Consider the following 21,119-nt stretch of genomic DNA (forward strand, 5'->3'; position numbering starts at 1 on the left):
AGAAGACGAGAGTTGTGTAGCGGAGGATCTGTTCAATATCATTGCGCAAACTTATATTCATGATGGTTCTTGGAGCGCAGAGCCCTAAGCGCCGCGCAGCGTGGAGATCGTGGTGGGGGCTCAACGGGCGGCACAGTTGCGGCGGCTGATCGACACGAGCCCGCGTTTACCACTGTCAGCCGATTGGATGGCTCCTGGCCGGTGAAATAAAAATAAAATAGAGACCAACCGCTCATTCGACGCACAGGAGAAAAGCAACTGGGGAACCCGTTGGGGTTTGCGCAAAGGGGATAGGCGTTTCGATTTCCCCACCAGCCTTTGAGAGTCTGGACCGTACAAGTTGGCGATATCGATTCAGAACTCCCTTGCCAGGCCCCCAGTGACGCAATCCGTATGAGTTCCCTTTCTATTTGAGGCCTTTATGGGTGATGTGCCGGGAGAGCTGCCGGTGCCGCGCGTAAGCACTGCTCACGCGTTCGACAAGCGCTTCGGCACTGCACTGGGGGCCGTAAGGTGATCGTACCACTTGTTGTCTGTCTCGGCTTCCAGGCATCGGAGGTTGCGAGTAGCCGCGCATGTATGCTCCTGCTTTCAAGTCGGTGCACATGGTAACGTAGCCCATGATGGCGTTATCTTGGGCTGTATCGGTATGTTGAGAATTCGAATGCAGATCGCACCCTACACGGGCTTTAGGGACCGGTCTCGGTAGCAGCGGCGTCCGATGCTTGCAATAACCCTCAGCCGCGATTCCCAGGTATCACTTTGAATCTGTGGAATCAGCCAGTAGCAAAAGTGTCCTCGCAGCTCTTCATTGATCAGTTCATCGTCCGCTTAACTTCAGCATGGCTTCAATCTGCACAACGTGCGAGAGAGTTGGTAGCATGTCGATACATTCTACCACTGCCGACTCAAGTCACCTCAATTAGCTCGCGTTCAGGACCTCATGATGCCTTTGGTGGGTTTATCTGCAATGTTTATGAGCGCATATAGCTAACCCTGTATTAGAGGTGTTGTTTCTGGTATAAGTGGTGATTTATTGTCATGGACCGGTGAGGCATTCATCATTTTCTTTGTTTACCTTGTGGCATGCCAACAGCCTCTCTGCTATGCATACTTGACGTCTTGAATAGAGCTGGCCCTGTGCATTAACCTCTGAAGCCGCATTTTCTTCCAATCAGACTCGGTATACCACAATAGGTACCGGTGACGATTATGGAAACTGGTAACGAAGTTGGGAGATCCGATTTATCCGAAGACGCTCACGAGCGATCAGCGACCAGTACCAAATTTGTTTGGAAAAGGAGTGGGAAAGCGAAAGGCAGCGGTCGGAGTTTTGGGGCTCTCAAGGCTATGACAATTTGGGACTAGTGCGGGGCGGGCTCCCGTCAGAGCGGCGGGGAATTTGGAGCTGAGTCACTTGTCTGCCGGCGACTTTTGTGAGCCCATCTTCGACACCACCACATTCAGTCTCCACCCTTCCACCATGGCCGCCTCCCAGCCCATTCTGCCGCAGGATGGCAAGCGAAATATCCTGATCACTAGCGCTCTGCCCTACGTCAACAACATCCCCCACTTGGGCAACATCATCGGCTCTGTCCTCTCCGCCGATGTCTTTTCACGTTACTGCAAGGCGCGCGGCTACCCTACCCTCTACGTCTGCGGCTCCGACGAGTACGGCACTGCCACCGAGACCAAGGCCATCGACGAGGGTCTCACCCCACAGGAGCTGTGCGACAAGTACCACAAGATCCACGCCGATGTCTACAAGTGGTTCAACATCGGCTTTGACAAGTTCGGCCGCACCCCCACCCAGCAGCAGACCGATATCGCTCAGGACATATTCCTGAAGCTTCACAAGAACGGATACTTGGAGGAGAAGACGACCGTCCAGCCCTACTGCGAGAAGCACGGCTCTTTCTTGGCCGATCGCTTCGTCGAGGGCGAGTGCAGCATTTGCGGCGACCCTGGCGCACGTGGCGACCAGTGCGACAAGTGCGGTAACCTTCTCGACCCGCTCGAGCCCGAGCCCGAGACAAAGGCTCCCACCTCCTCGGACGAGCCCGAGCCGGTCGGCGAGGCCAAGGCCACCGGTTTCCTCATCAATCCTCGCTGCAAGCTGGACGGCGCTGCCCCGGTGAAGAGGGAGACAAAGCACGTGTACATTCGGCTAGACGCATTGAAGGACCAGATTGTCGAGTGGTTCAAGGAGGCTAGTGTCGATGGCAAGTGGTCGTCCAACTGCATCCAGATCACCCAGTCGTGGATCGACAAGGGCTTGAAGCCTCGTGGTATCACGCGTGACCTGAAATGGGGCACCGCTGTTCCTCTCCCCGGCTATGAGGACAAGGTCATGTATGTGTGGTTTGATGCTTGTATCGGTTACGTCTCCATAACTGCCACCTACACTGACGAGTGGGAGAAGTGGTGGAGGAACCCGGAGAATGTCCAGCTCTACCAATTCATGGGCAAGGACAACGTTCAGTTCCACACCATCATCTTCCCTGGCTCGCAGCTTGGCACCGGCGACAAGTGGACCAAGATCCACCACTTGTCTACCACCGAGTACTTGAACTATGAGGACACCAAGTTCTCGAAGTCCAAGGGCGTCGGTGTCTTCGGTAACAACGCCAAGGATACCGGTATTCCTTCTGATGTCTGGAGATACTACCTGCTCTCGAGACGGCCAGAGACCAGCGATTCCGAGTTCAAATGGAAGGACTTCATTGACGCAAACAACAACGATCTGCTGAAGAACCTTGGCAACTTCGTCAACCGCGTGGTCAAGTTCGTGGCTGCGAAGTACGACTCCGGTAAGTTCCCCCCACGCGTCGTTGTCGATGGATGGAAGTGCTGACTCTGGGCCCGGCAGTTGTTCCCGATTATACCAAGTACAAGGACGAGGACCAGTACCTCAAGAAGCATGAGGAGGCGGTTAATGAGCTGCTGAAGACTTACACTGGCCACCTCGAGAATGTCAAGCTGAAGGCTGGTCTCGCGACAGTGCTGCACATCTCGGCCCTCGGCAACAAGCTGCTGCAGGATAACAAGCTGGACAACACACTGTTCTCTGAGGAACCGGAGCGCTGCGCCGCTGTCGTTGGTATGGCTTTGAACCACATCTACCTTCTCGCCAGCGTCCTGGAGCCTTACATGCCTGCGACGGCACGCGGTGGCGTCACTGACAAGGGCGAGCCCATCTCTGGTATCTTCCAGCAGTTGAACGTTGACCCCGTTCCTCAAATCCCTGAGCAGTGGGCCACTGGTACCATCAAGCCTGGTCACAAGATCGGCAAGGCGGCGTACCTGTTCAGCCAGATCAAGGCTGAGAAGGAGCAGGAGTGGAGAGAAGCATATGGTGGCGAGGAGGCCAGAAAAGCTAAGCAGCTTGAGGCCGAGAAGCGGGCCGCAAAGAAGGCCCAGAAGGAAAAGGACAAGGCCAAGAAGGCGGCTAAGAAGGCCGCCGCCGCCGCCGCAGGTGGTGTTGAGGCAGCGGAGAAGAAGCAGGAGGCTGATCCCGCTATTGAGAAGGTCACGGAGGCTATGAAGAACGCGGATGTGCACACTTCGTAGAGTTTCGTGCTTTTTGTTTTCCTTCTGTTGGGAGTTAGAAGAGGCAAAAGACATGTGTGATGAGCATTTAAGATGAGACGAGACGAGACGATATGGCAATTCAACATAGAGATGCCAATGGATACCCTTGAACTGCAAGTGTGCACTGTGGTGTCGTGTAGCCCCGGATTTCGGTCGGGGATTGTGGGGATCTGCCAATAGCGATGTCGCAATTTGTCGGGCAGTCTTTACGCGCCTCCGCTTTCGCTCGCCCCATCGTGAATTTTTGGCCGCCATCACCTGCACTGCTGCTCGCGCTCCCAGCTCCCAATGGCAGGCCAGGCAATTACTATGCGGGCTAATGCCCTCAGGGCTGCCCGTATCGCACAAGCCAAGGTAATTTTGGACCCCGCTTCCCCGGGTTGCCGTCATCTTTCGCGACCAGACTCTGACACATTACCAGTCATCGGCCAGCGTGCCACTTCGCCCGCTGCTGCAAAGCAGACGGCACCTGGCAACCGCTCAGTCTCCCACGCCGCCGCCGAACTTCGACGTCGCTTCTCGCACCCCTCCTTACCCGAAGCTGCTCAAGAAGCTGTCCGAAGTCCGCAGCGTGCTGGGCTCTGAACGCAAGCTCACGCTCGCTGAGAAGATCCTCTACTCCCATCTGGATAACCCCGAGGAGTCGCTCCTGACCGGCACGAACAATGGAAAGGATGTCCGCGGTGCGGCCAACCTCAAGCTCAAGCCCGACCGGGTTGCTATGCAGGATGCCTCGGCGCAGATGGCCCTGTTGCAGTTCATGTCCTGTGGCCTCCCCACCACTGCCGTCCCTGCAAGCATCCACTGCGACCACATGATCGTTGGTGAGAAGGGTGCCGACACCGATCTCCCGCGGTCCATCCAGGGCAACAAGGAGGTCTTCGACTTCCTCGAGAGCGCTGCTAAGAAATATGGTATCGAGTTCTGGCCGCCGGGCGCTGGTATCATCCACCAGACCGTCCTGGAGAACTACAGTGCGCCGGGTCTTATGATGCTTGGAACGGATAGCCACACGCCTAACGCCGGCGGTCTTGGTGCCATTGCCATTGGTGTTGGTGGTGCGGATGCGGTCGACGCCCTGGTCGATGCGCCTTGGGAGTTGAAGGCCCCCAAGATTTTGGGTGTTAGGCTCGAGGGAAAGCTCAGCGGCTGGGCTAGCCCTAAGGACGTTATCCTGACTCTTGCTGGCAAGCTGACTGTGCGTGGTGGCACTAACCACATCATCGAGTACTTCGGCCCCGGTGTCGATTCTCTCAGCTGTACTGGTATGGCTACTATCTGCAACATGGGCGCAGAAGTTGGTGCTACTACGTCGCTATTCCCCTTCTCCTCTGGACACGTCCCTTACCTTGGCGCTACCTACCGTGAGTCGATTGCCAACGCTGCCAGCGCCATTGCGTCTTCTCCCGAACAGCAGAACCTCCTTCGTGCCGACTCCGGCGCCCAGTACGACCAGATCATCACCATAAACCTTTCGGAGCTGGAGCCTCACATCAACGGGCCCTTCACTCCGGATCTTTCGACGCCTCTCAGCAAGTTCAAGGACACCGTTGAGGAGAAGGGCTGGCCCAAGACTTTCGGCGCTGGTCTCATCGGCAGCTGTACCAATTCAAGCTACCAGGATATGACGAGAGCGGAGGAGCTTGTCAAGCAGGCTCAAGCAGCTGGTCTGAAGCCCAAGGCGAACTTCTTCATTACCCCTGGCAGTGAGCAAATTAGAGCCACGCTCGAGAGAGACGAGACTCTGGACACTTTCTCCTCTGCTGGCGGCACCGTTCTGGCCAACGCTTGCGGTATGGTCTGATTCTTCTACCTGCTAGATGCTGATTGCTAACTTCAACGAAGGACCTTGCATTGGACAGTGGAAGCGTACTGACGAAGTCGCGAAGGGTGAGGCGAATGCCATTTTCACCAGCTACAACCGTAACTTCCCTGCCAGAAACGATGGTAACAGACAAACGATGAACTTCCTGGCCTCGCCCGAGCTGGTCACCGCTCTCAGCTATGCCGGCAGCACTACCTTCAACCCCATGACCGACTCTATTCCCACTGCCTCTGGCACTCCTTTCAAGTTCGCTCCTCCTAAGGGCCAGGATCTTCCCTCCGCCGGTTTCGAGATCGGCAACCCCGACTTCCTTCCCACCCCCGGCAAGCCTGACCCCAGCGTTGAGGTTAAGGTTGACCCTAAGTCCTCGCGTCTCGCTCTTCTCGAGCCTTTTGCACCTTTCCCCGACTCTGAGCTTACTGGTCTCCGCGTTCTCTACAAGGTCAAGGGCCAGTGCACAACGGACACGATCAGTGCTGCCGGCCCATGGCTCAAGTACAAGGGCCACCTGCCCAACATTGCCGAGAACACCCTCATCGGTGCCGTGAACGCTGCGACCGGCGAGACTAATGTTGCTTACGACACTGACGGCAGCTCGTGCGGTATCCCCGAATTGGCTAAGCGGTGGAAGGACCAGGGTCTGGAGTGGATCGTTGTCGCCGAGCACAACTACGGCGAGGGTAGCGCCAGAGAACACGCAGCCCTTCAACCCAGATACCTGGGTGGCCGCGTGATCCTCTCCAAGTCGTTCGCCCGTATTCACGAGACCAACCTCAAGAAGCAGGGTGTCGTCCCGCTCACGTTTGTCAACGAGAATGACTACGACCTCATTGACGCGTGCGACGAGATCAGCACCGAGGGTCTGTACGACGTGCTCAAGGCCGGTGGTAAGGGCGAGATCAAGCTTAAGCTGAAGAAGAGGAACGGCGAAGAGAAGCTCATCAGCACGAAGCACACGCTGAGCCGAGACCAGTGTGGTTTCATCCTGGCCGGCAGCGCGCTCAACCTGCTGGCCCGCATGGGTAGGGAGAGTCAGGAAGAGATCACGAGACAGGCGGAGCTCTCTGATTAAGTGTGACGAAAAGAAAACCGGGGGTGCGTTGGTGGTGGTCTGATCCAAAAATTCACTGATATCTTAGTTGGAGTCCGCGCAGATGGTGCAAGAACATGTAAATGCTGGGATGGGCTGGATTTCCAGGCGCAATAATTGAAGAAAGTATTTTAAGCATTTGCTCAAGTGCATCGATTTTGATCCAGCTCGGCACGTTCTCGAATTTGAGGCTGCGACTTGAACAGTTATTTGTTGATGCTGCGACGACTGTCTGTAGGTTAACGTGAACACGTACGATGTCGATTTGCTCAGTATTGCGACAGTGAATTTAATGGGAGTTGAAGCGTCTATCTGGACGTGAATGCACGGTATCCATATGAACAACATCATCCAGATAAAAGCTCAAGTACATACCTCGACTTGCAAGCAAACAGACCTCTTACGTGTTCGCCTCGCTTACCAAGTGCATGAGTCGTCGTGCTCGCCGATTACGAAATGCACCCTGTCCATTGGCGGCCCTCACCGGCAAAGAGTGGGTCAGAACGTTCAAGAAGACCGTCATCCGTCATGACCCCTGCATCTTCTCCGCACATGTAGCTTGGCGAGACGACGCCCGCGGAATGTGTCTCGCGATCAGAGCACCGCTGTCCATTGCTTCGAGCATGCGGTACGAACGAATGCAAGTCACGGAATTATGACGGGAGCCACTAAGAGCTTGTTAGTTATTTGAGTTTGGTTTGTCAGAGAGGACGGTGCGCGAGAAGAAGTGAGGGTCCAGCCAACTGCTTACGGAATACGGCGGTAGAGCGGAGCGGGTCGCCGGCCACGCTTTTTTGTCTCGGACACGAAGTCCACATGGACAAACGAGTCGCACAGAACCGCGGGCTACGCAGGGACGAATGCGGGAACCAACCAAGGGAACAGGAGGCGAACCGCTCCAGAAAGCTTTTTGCCGGGATGAAGTGCGGAAGCTAGCTAACAGGATCAAAACGGGCCAGCTTTCCTCAGGGTCCTGGCAACCGCACGCGACCCGGCCGGGAGTCCGTCTCTGCGCGGCGCGTCCGACCAACCAGGCGGGGCTCACGCCCCCTCTTCTGGGATGGGACGGCAACGGCTGGCACGCTGCTGCTGCGTAATGCGGCTCTGCACGCGGTACCCAGTAAAGACGGCTGCTGACGCTAAGCCCGAGATCCCCCTGTCCGAATTTTGTTCGCCGAACTGACGGAGGCTTTGTGATGGCAATGGCAACGGCAATGTGTAGGTGGCTACGACGTGGCCCCTGCCCGGGAGTCAGCTAGGCTTGGGTAAGCTGGTAGGGGCTGGAATCGGCCCTCATCGCATCATCCGGCACGTGTTTTCATAATGGCGACGCGGCGATTGGTGCCCAGATGAAGCCAAAGGACCCACAGCGGTCGATCTGAGGACAGCCCGAGGGTATCGCGACGCGTTCCCGCCCGTCGAGGTGCCCTGAGCTTTCTAATCAGCAAGCTCCTAGATATAAGCTGGCCACCGCCCTCGCTGCCCTCACGCCTACCAATTTTCTGTCCCTTTCCTTCGTTGTCCGGGCCTTTGTTACGCAAGATATACCCGACCATTTCACTGCCCTCTTATCTCTGAGCTCTTTTCTCCCACAACAGCTGCTTATCGCCCGCTGTCACACCACTTCCCGCACTCCCGTACACAATGGCCTCCGCCGCCAGGTCCGTTTTTGCCCGCAACGCGCTCTTGCGCTCCGCTCCGGCGTCTGTCAGGTCGAGCGCTGCCCGCTCTTCTCGCTTTGCCGTCCCGGCTCAGACATTCCGCCACCAATCCCGCCGCGGATACTCTTCCGAGGCCGGCAAGTCGAGCGGCCCCAACCCCGCCGTCTGGGTCGGCGCTCTCGCAGTCCTCGGTGGAGCTGGATACTACGCATACAGCTCGATCCAGGGCGTGCAAGCCGAGTCCAAGGGGCCGTTCACTCCCAAGTTCGAGGACTACCAGAAGGTTTACAACGTCATTGCCAAGGCTCTGGAGGAGAACGACAACTACGATGATGGAAGCTATGGTCCCGTCTTGTTGAGATTGGCGTGGCACGCCAGTGGAACGTGAGTTAACCATACTCCCACATCAACACCTCTTACTTGCCAGCCATTGAACGGTCGTACTGACGCAGCACTCCTGCAGTTACGACAAGGAAACCGGAACCGGCGGCTCCAACGGAGCGACCATGCGCTTCGACCCCGAAGCCGACCACGGCGCCAACGCCGGCCTGAAGGCGGCGCGCGACTTCCTCGAGCCGATCAAGCAGCAGTTCCCGTGGATCTCGTACTCGGACCTGTGGACGCTGGCGGGCGTGTGCGCGATCCAGGAGATGCAGGGACCGAAGGTTGCATGGCGGCCGGGTCGCAACGACCGCGACGTGTCGTTCTGCACGCCCGACGGCCGGCTGCCGGACGCGTCCAAGGAGCAGAACCACCTGCGCGCCATCTTCGGCCGCATGGGCTTCAACGACCAGGAGATCGTCGCGCTGTCGGGCGCGCACGCGCTGGGCCGCTGCCACACGGATCGCTCCGGCTTCGATGGCCCGTGGACCTTCTCGCCGACGACGCTGACCAACGACTACTTCCGCTTGCTGCTCGACGAGAAGTGGCAGTGGCGGAAGTGGAGCGGGCCGAAGCAGTTCGAGGACGCGAAGACGAAGAGCCTGATGATGCTGCCGACTGATTATGCGCTCATCAAGGACAAGAAGTTCAAGCCGTTTGTCGAGAAGTATGCAAAGGACCAGGATGCGTTCTTCAAGGACTTCTCCGACGTTGTCATGAGGCTGTTCGAGCTCGGCGTGCCGTTCACGACGAGCGAGGATAGCAGGTTTACTTTCAAGAGCAGCTTCGACTAGACGGTTTGGTCTCGTTTGGTGAGTGTGAAAATATGATATAGACTTCTGCGACTCTTTTCATTGTACAGATAGAAGATGAGAACAAGACAAGAAGATGAAGAAGGTCGCGGCGTCTAGAAATTGCTGTTGGCTTAGATCAGTTAGATATCAGGATACAAATGATTGCTGCTTCGCGCTTTAACGCGCTTTACCTATGAATGGTGTTCCAATGGTTGACTGCGATTGTGAAGGTGGTGTCCTTGTTGACCAGATGTATACCGTCAGGTGCGGGGTGAATGTGCGGGGCTGCGAAATTGGCAGCCGCAGGCGTCAGACCCTGACCCGAAAAATGCAGTTGCAGGCATGTAAGATGGCAACACTTGCATTCGCCAAAGCTTATCGAGCGCTGGAACAGTGGGATCGGTGATGCAGTAGGTCTGGCAGTACGCTTTGAATGAAGATCAACCTTCAGGCAAGTCTTCACCTCACCAAACTATGAAGGCTGTTCGCCCCGTGGTGAGAGCAAACACAATTTCCACAGGAGCTACCCGATCCCTAAGCCTGTGCACGGACACTCCTGAGAAGCTGAGCCGCATGTTGTAGGTACAAATGTGTTCATAGCAGGCGACGTGAGCAAGAGTAAGGATGGATGGATGGATTAGCTAGGAATGTTTGCAAGCAGGGTGCTCCTTTGTGTTGGGTGGTGGCCGCCTCCTATAACAATAAGAATTACGGAGAAGCGTATATTTAACCGTGATCGTCCAAATGCGAAATGGGAAATCTAAATATACGAACATGCCAAGATTTACATCATCGCACCACACAACTGATTGTGCAAACAAGACGTGTTTTTGGGCCCCAAACGAACGGCGACTACAGATCAAGGCACGCATGAGGCCATGAAGTGCAGAGAGTGAACGATTGGGCGAGCAGCAAGTGAAGATCCTCCGCTGCTGCGCTGATCAAACAACGAGCCGGCCCCGCCAAGCCCTATGAGGCAGCGCTAGTCCTGATTGGCCCAACTGGCGCGCGAGCCCTGCAGCCGCCCGTCGCGTCCGCTGTTCCATTAAAGCCCCCAGAAACACCAGACCTTGGTACCTTTCCTGGTCCTCACCACACTCCTTTGGTTCGCCGATCGCCGACTCACAACCGACCCTATTCTTTGCCAGCTACCTAGCGCCTCACTCTAGTCATTCCCTAAGTTTGTCTGCAAGATACCCGGCACAATGTTCTCAGCCAAGCTTCTCGTCTGCTTCTTCGTCGCCCTCCTGGGCTTCGTCAACTTCGCTGCCGCCGCGACCCCGCCCGCCTGCCTTATCGCCATCATCGGCGAAGAGCCCAACCCCAACGATGTCGCGACCATCTGTAAGAAGGACAGCATCGTCTCTGACATCTCTTCCAACTGCGGCTCTGAGAAGTCCGACGCCATGACCGCCTACGCCTCAGTCTGCAAGGAAGCCGGTGTCACCGTTTGTGAGTTGCCTACGCTCTGTTTCGATGTGCGCAAAGAGCTAACCACCTGCTCGCCATAGCTACGTCTGTCTCCGCCTCGGCTACCAAGACCGGCACCTCCAGCGCTTCTGCTACCGGCTCTGCCTCCGCCACCTCGGGCTCTTCGAGCACCGCCAGCGCCTCCTCCGGCTCCTCTGCGGCCGCCTCGACCTCTGGCGCCACCACCACGCCCGCTCCCAGCAGCGATGCCCCCAACAAGATCCAGAACGTCGGCTTGATGGCCCTCTGCGCCGGTCTCTTCGGTGTCAGTGCTGTCGGTCTCTTGTAAGATCTTGCTCTTTGGTGCTCCCCAAGTTGGCGCTTGCTCTCCCCTTCCGTGTGAGAAGCCTTAGATTACGGAGGGCGAACTCTGCATGGATCCTTGGAAACGCGCTACTTGGCCCCGGAAACGCCTGTGTTCTAGACGGCAGTCCCTTAGACTTTGCATTCACTTCGACTATCTAAATCCCACGGGATGCAGATAGCGTCCGGCTGGGCAGCAGGTTCCGGGAACATCAGTCGAGACAAGAGATTATTTCGTGCATGGGGCGATTTGCACACCATATGGACCAAAGCGATGATTGTCTGCCTGGCAGCCTCTACTCATAGCCCGCGTTTATACCCCCCAAATATGCATATGCTCAATCATATACCTAATATGGCAAACGTGCGTTCGTGCTGCTGGTCCGCCTCTCGCGGGCCAGAACTGGTTTCTGCCTATAGCTTGTCAACACTGTCGAGTCGTCGCTGATACCGCGACTGACCCTCGGCGTTGGTCCCATGTGATCCCTCCGCAGAATGAGTGCTGCTCGACTCATGGCGGAAGCATTTCCATCCTCGGAATATTCTGTGAGGTAGCCTGTAAGCGAGGCGGCAGTCCTGCAACATGATGTTCTGGCGCTGTGGGAGCTGTTGGCTGCGAGGATGTGGGGGTATGACCTCGACAAGTTATGCTCTGCTCGGCTCGTCTCCTCCCACGAGCACGATTGGCTTGTAATCTTCGTTCTTCAACGCCCACAACTCTCAAGATCGAAGCCCTTTCATCGGGCCTCCAAAGTCTTCCATGCTTCTTTCCTCGCCCCGCCCTTCCTTCTTCTGCACCATCTTCACCCCGATCCGCTTCGGACCCTTGGCCACTGCCCCTGCGTTGCTGCTACTGGTCGCGCGTCTAGCAGAACCTTCCGCCACACTAGCAGTAACGGTGGCGGCCGCGGCATCGACATCAGCACTGCTCAGCTCGCTCACGTCCTGGCCCTCGCCCACAAGCTTTTCGACGATCTTGGCCTTTGCCTGGGCGCGCTTGAATCGGTCATCGAAGTCGGCCACGCCGTCCTCGTCGTTCTGCGTCGACAGGCTCGCCGGCTCGGACAACGCGTGCAGGGTGGTTATGTGCTTGGCCAAGCGGGGGTTGCTGCCGGACGACAGCAGAGGTAAAGCATTACTTGCAGCAGGAGCGGCCTTTTCCGGGTCCTGATCCTGAGACTCTTGCGGCTCGGGGTGGCGAGTGGTGGAAGATGATGATGGCGGCAACCTGGCGGCCCAGACGGCGGCCTTGCCGTGCAGAGCGCCCATCGCGACGAACTTTTCGAACCCTTTTTCGAGACCGAAGACGCGACCCTCGATGCGGCCGGCGCGCGAGCCGTCGGCGACACCGAGAGCGTGGCCTTCGGCGTAGTATTGGTCCTCGAGGGAGAGGACCGTGTCGAAGGGATCGATGTCGATGTCGGTGGTGGGGTCCATTTTGGGCTTTCCTCAAGTCCTTTGGTTCTTGACACGGTCTTTCTGTCCTCCACGTCTGCAGGATGAGCTGTGTTTTGAGGCTTGCAGGTGCGTTTTTCCTTGGTTCAACGGCGGGCGGACGTGAGCGGCAGGGCATCCGTCAAACGGCGAAATGTTCCCATGTGCCCCACGTTGGCCGCAGGGCTGGCCCTTGTCGGGGAAAAATTCTAGACGAGCGGCGCGCAGGCTGCGTAATATTAATCAGCTTAGTGCACACAGCAATTCTGAAGCTTAACCCCCACACTCGCTTTTGTAGTGAGATTGCTTGTGTTCTTGCAATTCGACACTGTGCTTCAACAGCAACCTGTCAACTTACCTTCGACATTACTACCAATTGATGCTCAATACCGCAGTGCTCAACTTGGAACAGGCTGATGATGGTTCTGATCGCCGTATTGTGATTTGTGGCGCATCGCGAAGGTCGGTGTGTCAAAGTGCCGATGCGGCTCGACAGTTGTGCTGTCAGCCGGGTTCCGCAAATACGTCCCGACAAGCCCGTTTCGGAAAGCCCATGCAGAAAGGACGCTGATCTACTTGCCCGTCTGAGAGCAAACGTCCTCTATCCCGGTCGTACCGCTTCTTGTTTCAACGATGGTGTTGACGGCCGGTTTGACCAGGGGCGCTGCTCACACGGGGCTCACTGACGCAGCGCAGATACTCCACCAGGCCAAGGGGGGCCTACACGAAGATCGGCTTCGTCATGCACTCAAAACCGGGCCCGTCAGCAGGCTTGCTGCAAGAAAAGCAGGTGTATGCAGGTGTTGCTCTGGATGCGGGGGGCGGCGCTCAGCTCGAGCTGCAACCGTGTACCAAGGCTCTCACTAACTCAGAGCAAACACGACGCGTGGGCGGCGAGAACCAGCCGCCAAGGCCCGTCAGCGCGCAAGAAGGCCGCAGCGCCAGCGGCAAAATGTGTGGACCTGCACCTCCTGGGAGTAGTGCTGGCGGCCGAGGGCGTGTCACGTTGGAGTGCCTTTTCCAAGTACCGCACCCCCTCTGTTCCCAGTTTCCAGCCCGCCGCATGCCCCGTCCGGAACCTGCGCTTCCTCATGACAAACCTCATCTCGTCCTTCATTATCGAGCCCGTCGTCCGTCACGCTCGCAGGTTCTCCGAAGCCACGGCCTCGCAATGGCCAGCCCGCCATGGCGAATCAACGACGATCCCTGACGAGTCCCGCCGCCCATCACGTGCGAGCGGGAGCTACGCATCAACGCGCAAACGAGCACCGCGCCGCGAAACGACGAGCATCTCGGCTGGCGACCAGGACGGCCAGCCTCGACCCGTAGCAGGCGCCGCCGACAGCGCTGCCTCTGCCTCTGCGACCGCGCTCCAGGAGCCCTCCGACTTCGCCACTGTCGACACCCCCGAGCGCGCCCACGAGTCGCCCGAAGATCCTCCTAGGTCCACCGCTGCCGCTGGTCATGCTCGGCTCACGCAATTGCCAGCGAGCACGCCCGCTCCCTCTTCTAGCACTGCAAGCCTGCCCCTCGAGGACGAGCGCTCAAGCAACCCCGCCCACGGCATCCCCGCGCCCTTTCGCCCAGTAGCTGCGGAAACCCCCGACCCCGGCCGCCCTCCGCGGGGTAGTAGCGCAACCACTATAATTCAGCCCGGCCGAGACCCTGCCCGCGCAATGAGCTACCCTCCGGCGGGCGTGAACTCTGCAGAGGTCAAGATGTCCGACTCTCTGCCTGCCGACGATGGCATGCACCCCCTGCGCCTGCGCATACACGAGATCCGCAAACTGGGCGTCTCGAGCGACGAAAAGGCCAGGCGCATGCACTCCTTGATGACTGAGGGATACCATGCCTGCCATGGCCATGTCCCGCGCCCGCCGTCGCCGTCAAGCATCATGTCGCACGAGCGCCCATTCACTCCAAGCTCGACGCGCTCTGAGATGCACATTTCGTCTCCAAACTCCGTATACTCCTTGTACGACGGCGACAATCCTTACAACCTCGCGCCCGAGGACCTGCTGCCTACATTCTATCCCGAAGAGGAACATGGCGCGCACGGTCATGCTGGCATGGATGAGGATGAGGAGGACGATGGGCCCACCTATGGCTGCAAGCATTACAAGAGGAACGTCAAGATCCAATGCTTCGACTGCAACCACTGGCACACTTGCCGCCATTGTCATGATGAACGAGAAAACCACCATCTCAACCGGAAAAAGACAAGAAGCATGCTATGCATGCTTTGCGCAACTCCGCAACCGGCGGCAGAGTTTTGCAGGTCATGTCAGGTGCGGACCGCCTGGTATTACTGTGACATTTGCAAGCTCTGGGACAACGACAGCGCCAAGAGCATCTATCACTGCCCTGACTGTGGCATATGCAGGCGCGGAGAAGGACTTGGGAAGGACTTCATCCATTGCAAGGTATGCTCAAGACTTTGAACTCCGTAGGCGCGGCGCTAACCAGGGCCAGAAATGCAACGTCTGCATCAGTATCAAGTTCGCCGAAGACCACCGGTGCATTGAACGGGCCACAGATGCCGACTGTCCCATATGCAAAGACTACATGTTCACATCCTCTACCGACGTCGTCTCGATGAAATGTGGCCACTACATGCATCGCAACTGCTACGACGCTTACATGCAGACTGACTACAAGTGTCCGATGTGCAAGAAGAGTGCCGTTAACATGGAGCTGCAATGGCGGAAGGTCCGCGATGCCATCGAAAGTCAACCGATGCCCGTGCAGTTTGCCGACACCAAAGTCGTCATTAATTGCAACGATTGCTCCGTGAAGTCTACATCGCAGTATCACTGGCTTGGTAACCAATGCGCTCATTGCGAGTCGTTCAACACCAATGAGCTACGCCTCCTTTCCGGCAACGAGACCGAGCAAGACGCTGACCCTTCAACCGTACCATCTTCTCCTCGTTCGTGTCTTGCACCAGGTGCACACATCGAGCGCAGGACGTCCGGATCTTACTTCCTGCTTGCAGAACGTGAAGAGCGCGAGGCACGCGAACGGGAGGCGGCCATGCGGCCTTCGTCGGCGGATGGGTCGCACTTCTCGCCTTTCGAGATGCTGCAACGCGTGAGGTCCTTGTCGCCCGTCCGCCGGTTGTTGGGTGGGTCGGATGATGAGATGGACGATGCAGATGATGACGACGAAGAAGAGGAAGACAGTGACGACAGCATGGATGAAGATGAAGACGATGACGAAGAAGAGCTCGAAGACGCTGAAGCAGGTGATATTCTCGATGGAATTGACCTCATTGGACATCGTTAGGCATATTTTGGCAATCGGCATCTGTCGGCGAAGGAGGGGAAGGGGTTCATCAGCACGTCCCTTTCATGTTCATTACGATACTCGAACGGCTTGATGGATGGGGACTATGATTTCAGGCGCTTTGCATTTACGATGTACTGATATGGCGTACTTGATGGGGCATTGGACCGGGTTTGGGGGAGTTGGGTAAATTGCAGCTTGCATTGAGGGTCTTGAGGACTGTACGCTTCGGGTTCGAGATGCGCGGAGTTTGAGGGCTTCTTTTCAGCTTGTGGGCGTAGGACGTCCTCTCGCAGGGTAGTCCGGGATGGGCGCATAAACATGTACTTTATTCCAATTAGCCGCATTCTTGTTTGACTAGTGCAAAGATGCTTTTGTGAACTGAGGGCGTGCCGTTGTTCTAGCTGCTGAGGCGCCGGTGAACCGTGACGGGAAGTATAGGAGCGCATGACCGTCTTCCGTGCTCATTCAGGCGCCCCTATCGTACGTGACTGATCGTAATCAAAAGTGGTATATAAAGCGAGAGGTGCAGACCGTGCCTGGTACTGTAATGCGCTGGCAGAGCAAGAGTTGCAAGGGTATTTCAAACGAAGTTTAGCCGCGGCTCGCTTACGAGACGCCCACACCACCTCAATTCTGCGCATACCCCCGAGAGCGAACTTTTCGACCTCCGCGACGACCAACCTCGACAACCCTCCCAACAGCACCCCTCCTCCTCCCCGCAGTAAGCTCGCCCTTTCTCGGCTGCGTTCATTGAGTTCGCAAACACAGGAAATCTGCGCCATCGCCCTTTCTACTCCGGCCGCTAACGAGTACCTGCTTCACCGCTAGAAAATGTCCACCAAGACCAAGACCGCTGGCAAGCAGCGCAGCGCCATCGCCGACGTCGTCGCGCGCGAGTACACCATCCACCTCCACAAGCGTGTACGTTCTTGAACAAAAATCAGTTTGGTGAAGTCCAAATCATGGTCACACCGACATTTGTGGCATTGGGCGGAAGACTGATTCGGATATTGTTGCGCTATGAATAGGTCCACGGTGTCTCCTTCAAGAAGAGGGCTCCCCGCGCCATCAAGGAGATCCGCGCTTTCGCTCAGAAGGCTATGGTACGTCATTCAATGGTTGCTTGGAGATGGTGAGAGGGGCTTGGCAAGCTGACTGGGTTTTGCGCACAGGGCACCTCCGACGTCCGCCTCGACCCCCAGCTGAACAAGAAGGTTTGGGAGGCCGGCATCAAGGGCGTCCCGTTCCGTCTCCGCGTCCGCATCAGCCGCAAGCGTAACGACGAGGAGGGCGCCAAGGAGAAGCTGTACTCGTACGTCCAGGCCGTCAACGTCAAGAACCCCAAGGGTCTCAACACCACCGTCGTCGAGGACGCTTAGATGGAATATTCTAAGAAAATGGTGGAATGATTGGCGCGGGTTTTCGGTGTCGGGATAAAAAAGGAATCTCTTATACCAAAATGGAACGGCCATCGAAACGTTTCCTGGGTCGATACGGAGGGGGGCGTCAAACGGTCTGGCTAGAGGACTGGGCAGGGATTTTTGCTTGGACCTCTTTTTTTCGCTAGCATGAAGGTGAATGAAGAGACCGTCTGAAGGTCGTGTTTGGCGCTCCCGCTTCTTTAAATCCTGGTATGCTATTGTGACACTGCGTCGAATGAAACTGGAGTCAGTTGGACATGAAAAGCTGCCTCGGCCTGTCCTCGCTTTGAGAACAAATGCAGGACGTATAGAATGGTTTTGCACGTCTTAACAGGCTTCGTCTGAAAGCTTGTTCTACCCAGCTTTGGAAAGATTTCAGTAGATTAAACGTCCAATCAAAAAACTATGTTGGAATACTACCAGGGTCGACGCCAATTCGCAATGCATCTATTTCATATCATTTTCTCGTGTCTCGTTTTTTTCAGTCGAATGATGCAAATCTAGTAGACCCCCGCACATCTGCGATTGATCCGATGCCTTGGGGTATGTCAAGTGTATAGCCAGCATATCACCATATCCACAACGCCAAAGCCTTAAAAAGCACAAAGGCAGCTTCCCTTTTTCTTTCTTCCTTCCTTCCCGCCTTTCACAAATCCATCTCGTCGTCATCGTAGTAACCCCCGCCGGAGCCTCCACCTCCACTGCCGCCGACGCCATTCTCGGCCTCCTCCCTCTCGCGCTCCCTCCGGGCCTGCTCCCTGCTCGCGCCGATCTTGCGCAGGCCGTCGACGACGCCGCCGATGAAGCCGCGGCCCTCGGCCACCTCCATGCCGCCGACGCCGTTCATCTTGATGCCGCCGCCGCCGTCCAGCTCGTCGACGCCGGCGCGCAGCTTGGCCAGGCGCACCTCGCGCAGGTCGCGCATCAGGCGGCGCACCGTGTCGCCGTTGCCGTTGCCGTCGCCGCCGAAGTCGTCGGGCGCGGCGTCGAGCAGGATCTCGCCCAGCTCGAGCCAGTGGTAGGGCAGCGCGGTCGCGGGCGAGGTCGAGGTGGCGCTGGGCAGGAAGGGCGGGGATGTGGTGGTCGTCGCGGCGGGGAGCGGCGGTGGTGGAGAGAAGGTTTCGGGGGCGTGCTCGGTTTCGAACTCGAGGATTGCGGTTAGGGCGGCGGGCTGGAGCCAGGGCGGGGGCAGGATGTTGGCGCGGCGTTGGCGTTTGAGGAGGAGGGCGAGCCAGAGGGGAATGTCCGCGCGGTGGGGTGGGTTGAGGGCGGGTGTAGGACCCTGTCGCAAAGCAATTGGTCAGCGATGATTATGTTTTAGTTTTTCTCTTTCTTCTCTCTCTTCCTCGAGGCAAATTCCGTGGGTGAAGGACGTACTACAGGTTGGAAATCTATGTGAAATATAAAGCTGCATTTTTTTGGCGGGGTTAGCTACTCACTCCTAGCAGGTCGAGACTCTCGAGGCGTTGGCGTGGTATCACGGTCACGAGCTCCATTTCGCATAGAAAGGTGACTTCGGCGGGCGTCAGGCCCGGTGGCAGAGGAAGCGCCATGGTGTGTAAATGTTGTAAAAGTAAAGAAAGGTAGAACAGTAGCGCGGGGCGCGTCCGTTGCGCGCAGACGTCAATGGCGACGCGACTGAAAAAGCCGGACCGAGATTCAGCCGGGCGAACGGGTTTCGTGGACCCGTCTGCTGAGGTCGTCGGCGTCCACCCTTCCACCCCCTTGGGCCATCTTTGCGCACGTGGCTTGGCGGTAGTCTCAATTGACTAGCAACCATGGACCCGTCCGCCAGCTTCAAGGTCCTGGCCCTGGGCTTCACCTTGCTTCTCATTCCGTCTTGGGAATGGCTCTCGAAAACTTCCGACGTCGTCCTGGAGCCATATCTTGTGAGTCTTTGTGAATTAGTGAAGTATGCGAATACTAACAGAGACTTTAGGACGAGGTCTTCCATGTTGGCCAAGCGCAGGTCTACTGCGCCGGGGATTTCACCAACTGGGATCCTAAGATTACCACTCCTCCTGGACTGTATGCAAAGAACACTGACTGGGATACTGACCTGCTGCTAATACATATGCTAGCTACCTTCTCTCATATCTCGTATTCCGAATCACCGGCCGCTGCGACATCTACGTCCTTCGTGCCCTCAATTGCTCGCTCGCCCTCTTCATCGCTCAAGTCTCATTTTCCATTCTCGCTAGACTATATGGTCTTCTTAAGCAGAAGAGCACAGCCGAGATCACTGCCCCATCCGATCGAAGGAAGACTGCCCTTTTCACCAATGCGGTGCACACTGCACTTAACATTTGTCTCTTTCCGCCGCTGTTTTTCTTCTTCGGACTCTACTACACCGATGTTCCGTCAACCTTCTTCGTCCTGCTAAGCTACTTCTTTGCGCTCCGAACTCAGCAAGAACGCGGCAAATTCATGAAGTTCCCATCAGTAGTCAACACCGTTGTGCTCGGTGTTGCAGCGCTGTTTTTCAGGCAAACCAATATCTTCTGGGTTGCCGTTTTCCCTGCTGGCCTTGCTGTCGTCCAGGCGCTCAAGAAGTCTGCGCGTCCTCCTCCTGAAGACGCGAGGGAAGATACGGTTTCAGACGTGCTTAGGAACAGCTTGATGTACATGTCTGTGTACGACAAGCCGGTGCGCTATGCATCCATTGAAGGTAACGAGCTCTTACGGTACTGGCGCAGTTGGCAAAGTGCTAACTCATCAACTTCAGATTATCTCAAGATGGTCATCTCCCTTGCCGTGGCCGCGTTGCGAAACCCAGTCACAGTGATATACTCCGTTGCTCCTTACGCAGTCCTCATCTTCTTGTTCGGCGGCTTCGTAGCCTGGAATGGGGGCGTCGTCCTGGGTATGTTCTCAATGGCCCCAACTTCCGCTCAGAACCCTTCGTTAATCTTCTATACCCGCTACAGGCGATAAATCAAACCACATCGCAACCCTCCACACGCCGCAAATGCTCTACATCTGGCCCTATATCCTCTTCTTCTCCTTTCCCATCCTTCTCCCCTCCATCCTCTCCACACTCCTCTCCCTCCTCCCAACCTCCTTGGTCCCGGCCCCGCTCAGCGCATTCGTCAAGCCCGGCCAGAAGCAGCTTCTGCCCCGCCTGTGGGTCCTGGCTGCCTGGACACTCGTTGCCTCGGCGTCAGTCTACTTCAACACCATCATCCATCCCTTCACCCTCGCCGACAACCGCCACTACGTCTTTTACGTCTTCCGCATCCTGCGTCTACACCCGGCCATCAAGTATGTCGCCGTACCGGTGTATGTGCTAGGCGCGTGGGCTTGTCTGCAGGCGCTGGGATCGGGATCGCGGCTGGCGGTTGCGGAACGGATCAAAGCCGTTCCTGCCGCGGTGGAAGAGGAGAAAAAGGACGCGGGTAAAAATGAAGAGAAGGAAGGAAAGAAGGAAGAGAAGCTCGAGCTTCCGGAGGGCGTGAAGAGCGAGGACTTGGTCGAGGAGGGGTGTCAGGCCAGCTTTGTGCTGGTGTGGTTGGCGACGACAACCTTGAACTTGATCACGGCGCCGTTGGTTGAGCCGAGATATGTCATCGTGCCGTGGATCATGTGGAGGTTGCATTTCCCGATCAACTCGGCGGGCAAAGATGTGGTGCTGGGACCTGCGGCAAAGAAGGAACATGACAACCAGAAGGAAGACGTGAAGGAGCAAGGCGAGGTGCATAATCAGGCTTTGTGGGTGGAGACAGCGTGGTTTTTGGTCGTGAATGCGGTCACGGGGTATATTTTCTTGCATTGGGGGTTCACGTGGGCTCAGGAGCCAGGAAGGGTGCAGAGGTTTATGTGGTAGAGGTGTTTGCCCTAGGGCTCTTAAACTGACATTGAAAA

The 21,119-nt window shown here is 56.8% G+C and overlaps 9 protein-coding genes across 9 annotated transcripts; 7 read left to right on the plus strand and 2 right to left on the minus strand.

The window, feature by feature from the left end:
- Positions 1-1,483: 1,483 nt before the first annotated feature.
- Positions 1,484-3,570, plus strand: LTHEOB_1313 (Aconitate mitochondrial protein; the record flags this gene model as incomplete). The annotated part of the gene is made up of 2 exons (XM_035510001.1): positions 1,484-2,810; positions 2,870-3,570. The coding sequence occupies 2 exons, from the start codon at positions 1,484-1,486 to the stop codon at positions 3,568-3,570; spliced, it is 2,028 nt and encodes a 675-aa protein (XP_035367660.1).
- A 309-nt stretch (positions 3,571-3,879) lies between these two features.
- LTHEOB_1314 (Aconitate mitochondrial protein) lies at positions 3,880-6,488 on the plus strand (the record flags this gene model as incomplete). The annotated part of the gene is made up of 3 exons (XM_035510002.1): positions 3,880-3,945; positions 4,013-5,384; positions 5,437-6,488. The coding sequence occupies 3 exons, from the start codon at positions 3,880-3,882 to the stop codon at positions 6,486-6,488; spliced, it is 2,490 nt and encodes an 829-aa protein (XP_035367661.1).
- A 1,662-nt stretch (positions 6,489-8,150) lies between these two features.
- LTHEOB_1315 (Peroxidase) lies at positions 8,151-9,342 on the plus strand (the record flags this gene model as incomplete). Its single annotated transcript, XM_035510003.1, has 2 exons — positions 8,151-8,551; positions 8,631-9,342. The coding sequence occupies 2 exons, from the start codon at positions 8,151-8,153 to the stop codon at positions 9,340-9,342; spliced, it is 1,113 nt and encodes a 370-aa protein (XP_035367662.1).
- A 1,205-nt stretch (positions 9,343-10,547) lies between these two features.
- LTHEOB_1316 (GPI anchored cell wall protein) lies at positions 10,548-11,101 on the plus strand (the record flags this gene model as incomplete). The annotated part of the gene is made up of 2 exons (XM_035510004.1): positions 10,548-10,794; positions 10,854-11,101. 2 exons carry the CDS (start codon positions 10,548-10,550, stop codon positions 11,099-11,101), a joined length of 495 nt encoding a protein of 164 aa, XP_035367663.1.
- Positions 11,102-11,835: 734 nt separating this feature from the next.
- On the minus strand, positions 11,836-12,552 carry LTHEOB_1317 (uncharacterized protein; the record flags this gene model as incomplete). The annotated part of the gene is made up of 1 exon (XM_035510005.1): positions 11,836-12,552. The coding sequence occupies one exon, from the start codon at positions 12,550-12,552 to the stop codon at positions 11,836-11,838; it is 717 nt and encodes a 238-aa protein (XP_035367664.1).
- Positions 12,553-13,640: 1,088 nt separating this feature from the next.
- On the plus strand, positions 13,641-15,834 carry LTHEOB_1318 (Zinc finger RING-type protein; the record flags this gene model as incomplete). Its single annotated transcript, XM_035510006.1, has 2 exons — positions 13,641-14,972; positions 15,022-15,834. The coding sequence occupies 2 exons, from the start codon at positions 13,641-13,643 to the stop codon at positions 15,832-15,834; spliced, it is 2,145 nt and encodes a 714-aa protein (XP_035367665.1).
- Positions 15,835-16,668: 834 nt separating this feature from the next.
- LTHEOB_1319 (60s ribosomal protein l31) lies at positions 16,669-17,216 on the plus strand (the record flags this gene model as incomplete). Its single annotated transcript, XM_035510007.1, has 3 exons — positions 16,669-16,758; positions 16,866-16,940; positions 17,010-17,216. The coding sequence occupies 3 exons, from the start codon at positions 16,669-16,671 to the stop codon at positions 17,214-17,216; spliced, it is 372 nt and encodes a 123-aa protein (XP_035367666.1).
- A 688-nt stretch (positions 17,217-17,904) lies between these two features.
- LTHEOB_1320 (DNA replication complex GINS protein PSF1) lies at positions 17,905-18,811 on the minus strand (the record flags this gene model as incomplete). Its single annotated transcript, XM_035510009.1, has 2 exons — positions 17,905-18,540; positions 18,698-18,811. The coding sequence occupies 2 exons, from the start codon at positions 18,809-18,811 to the stop codon at positions 17,905-17,907; spliced, it is 750 nt and encodes a 249-aa protein (XP_035367667.1).
- A 225-nt stretch (positions 18,812-19,036) lies between these two features.
- Positions 19,037-21,081, plus strand: LTHEOB_1321 (Alpha- glucosyltransferase alg10; the record flags this gene model as incomplete). The annotated part of the gene is made up of 5 exons (XM_035510010.1): positions 19,037-19,147; positions 19,198-19,286; positions 19,340-19,926; positions 19,984-20,121; positions 20,186-21,081. 5 exons carry the CDS (start codon positions 19,037-19,039, stop codon positions 21,079-21,081), a joined length of 1,821 nt encoding a protein of 606 aa, XP_035367668.1.
- Between the last annotated feature and the right edge of the window lie 38 nt (positions 21,082-21,119).

The sequence above is a fragment of the Lasiodiplodia theobromae genome (assembly GCF_012971845.1).
Source record: "Lasiodiplodia theobromae strain AM2As chromosome Unknown scaffold_3, whole genome shotgun sequence".
Taxonomy (NCBI): Eukaryota; Fungi; Ascomycota; class Dothideomycetes; order Botryosphaeriales; family Botryosphaeriaceae; genus Lasiodiplodia; species Lasiodiplodia theobromae.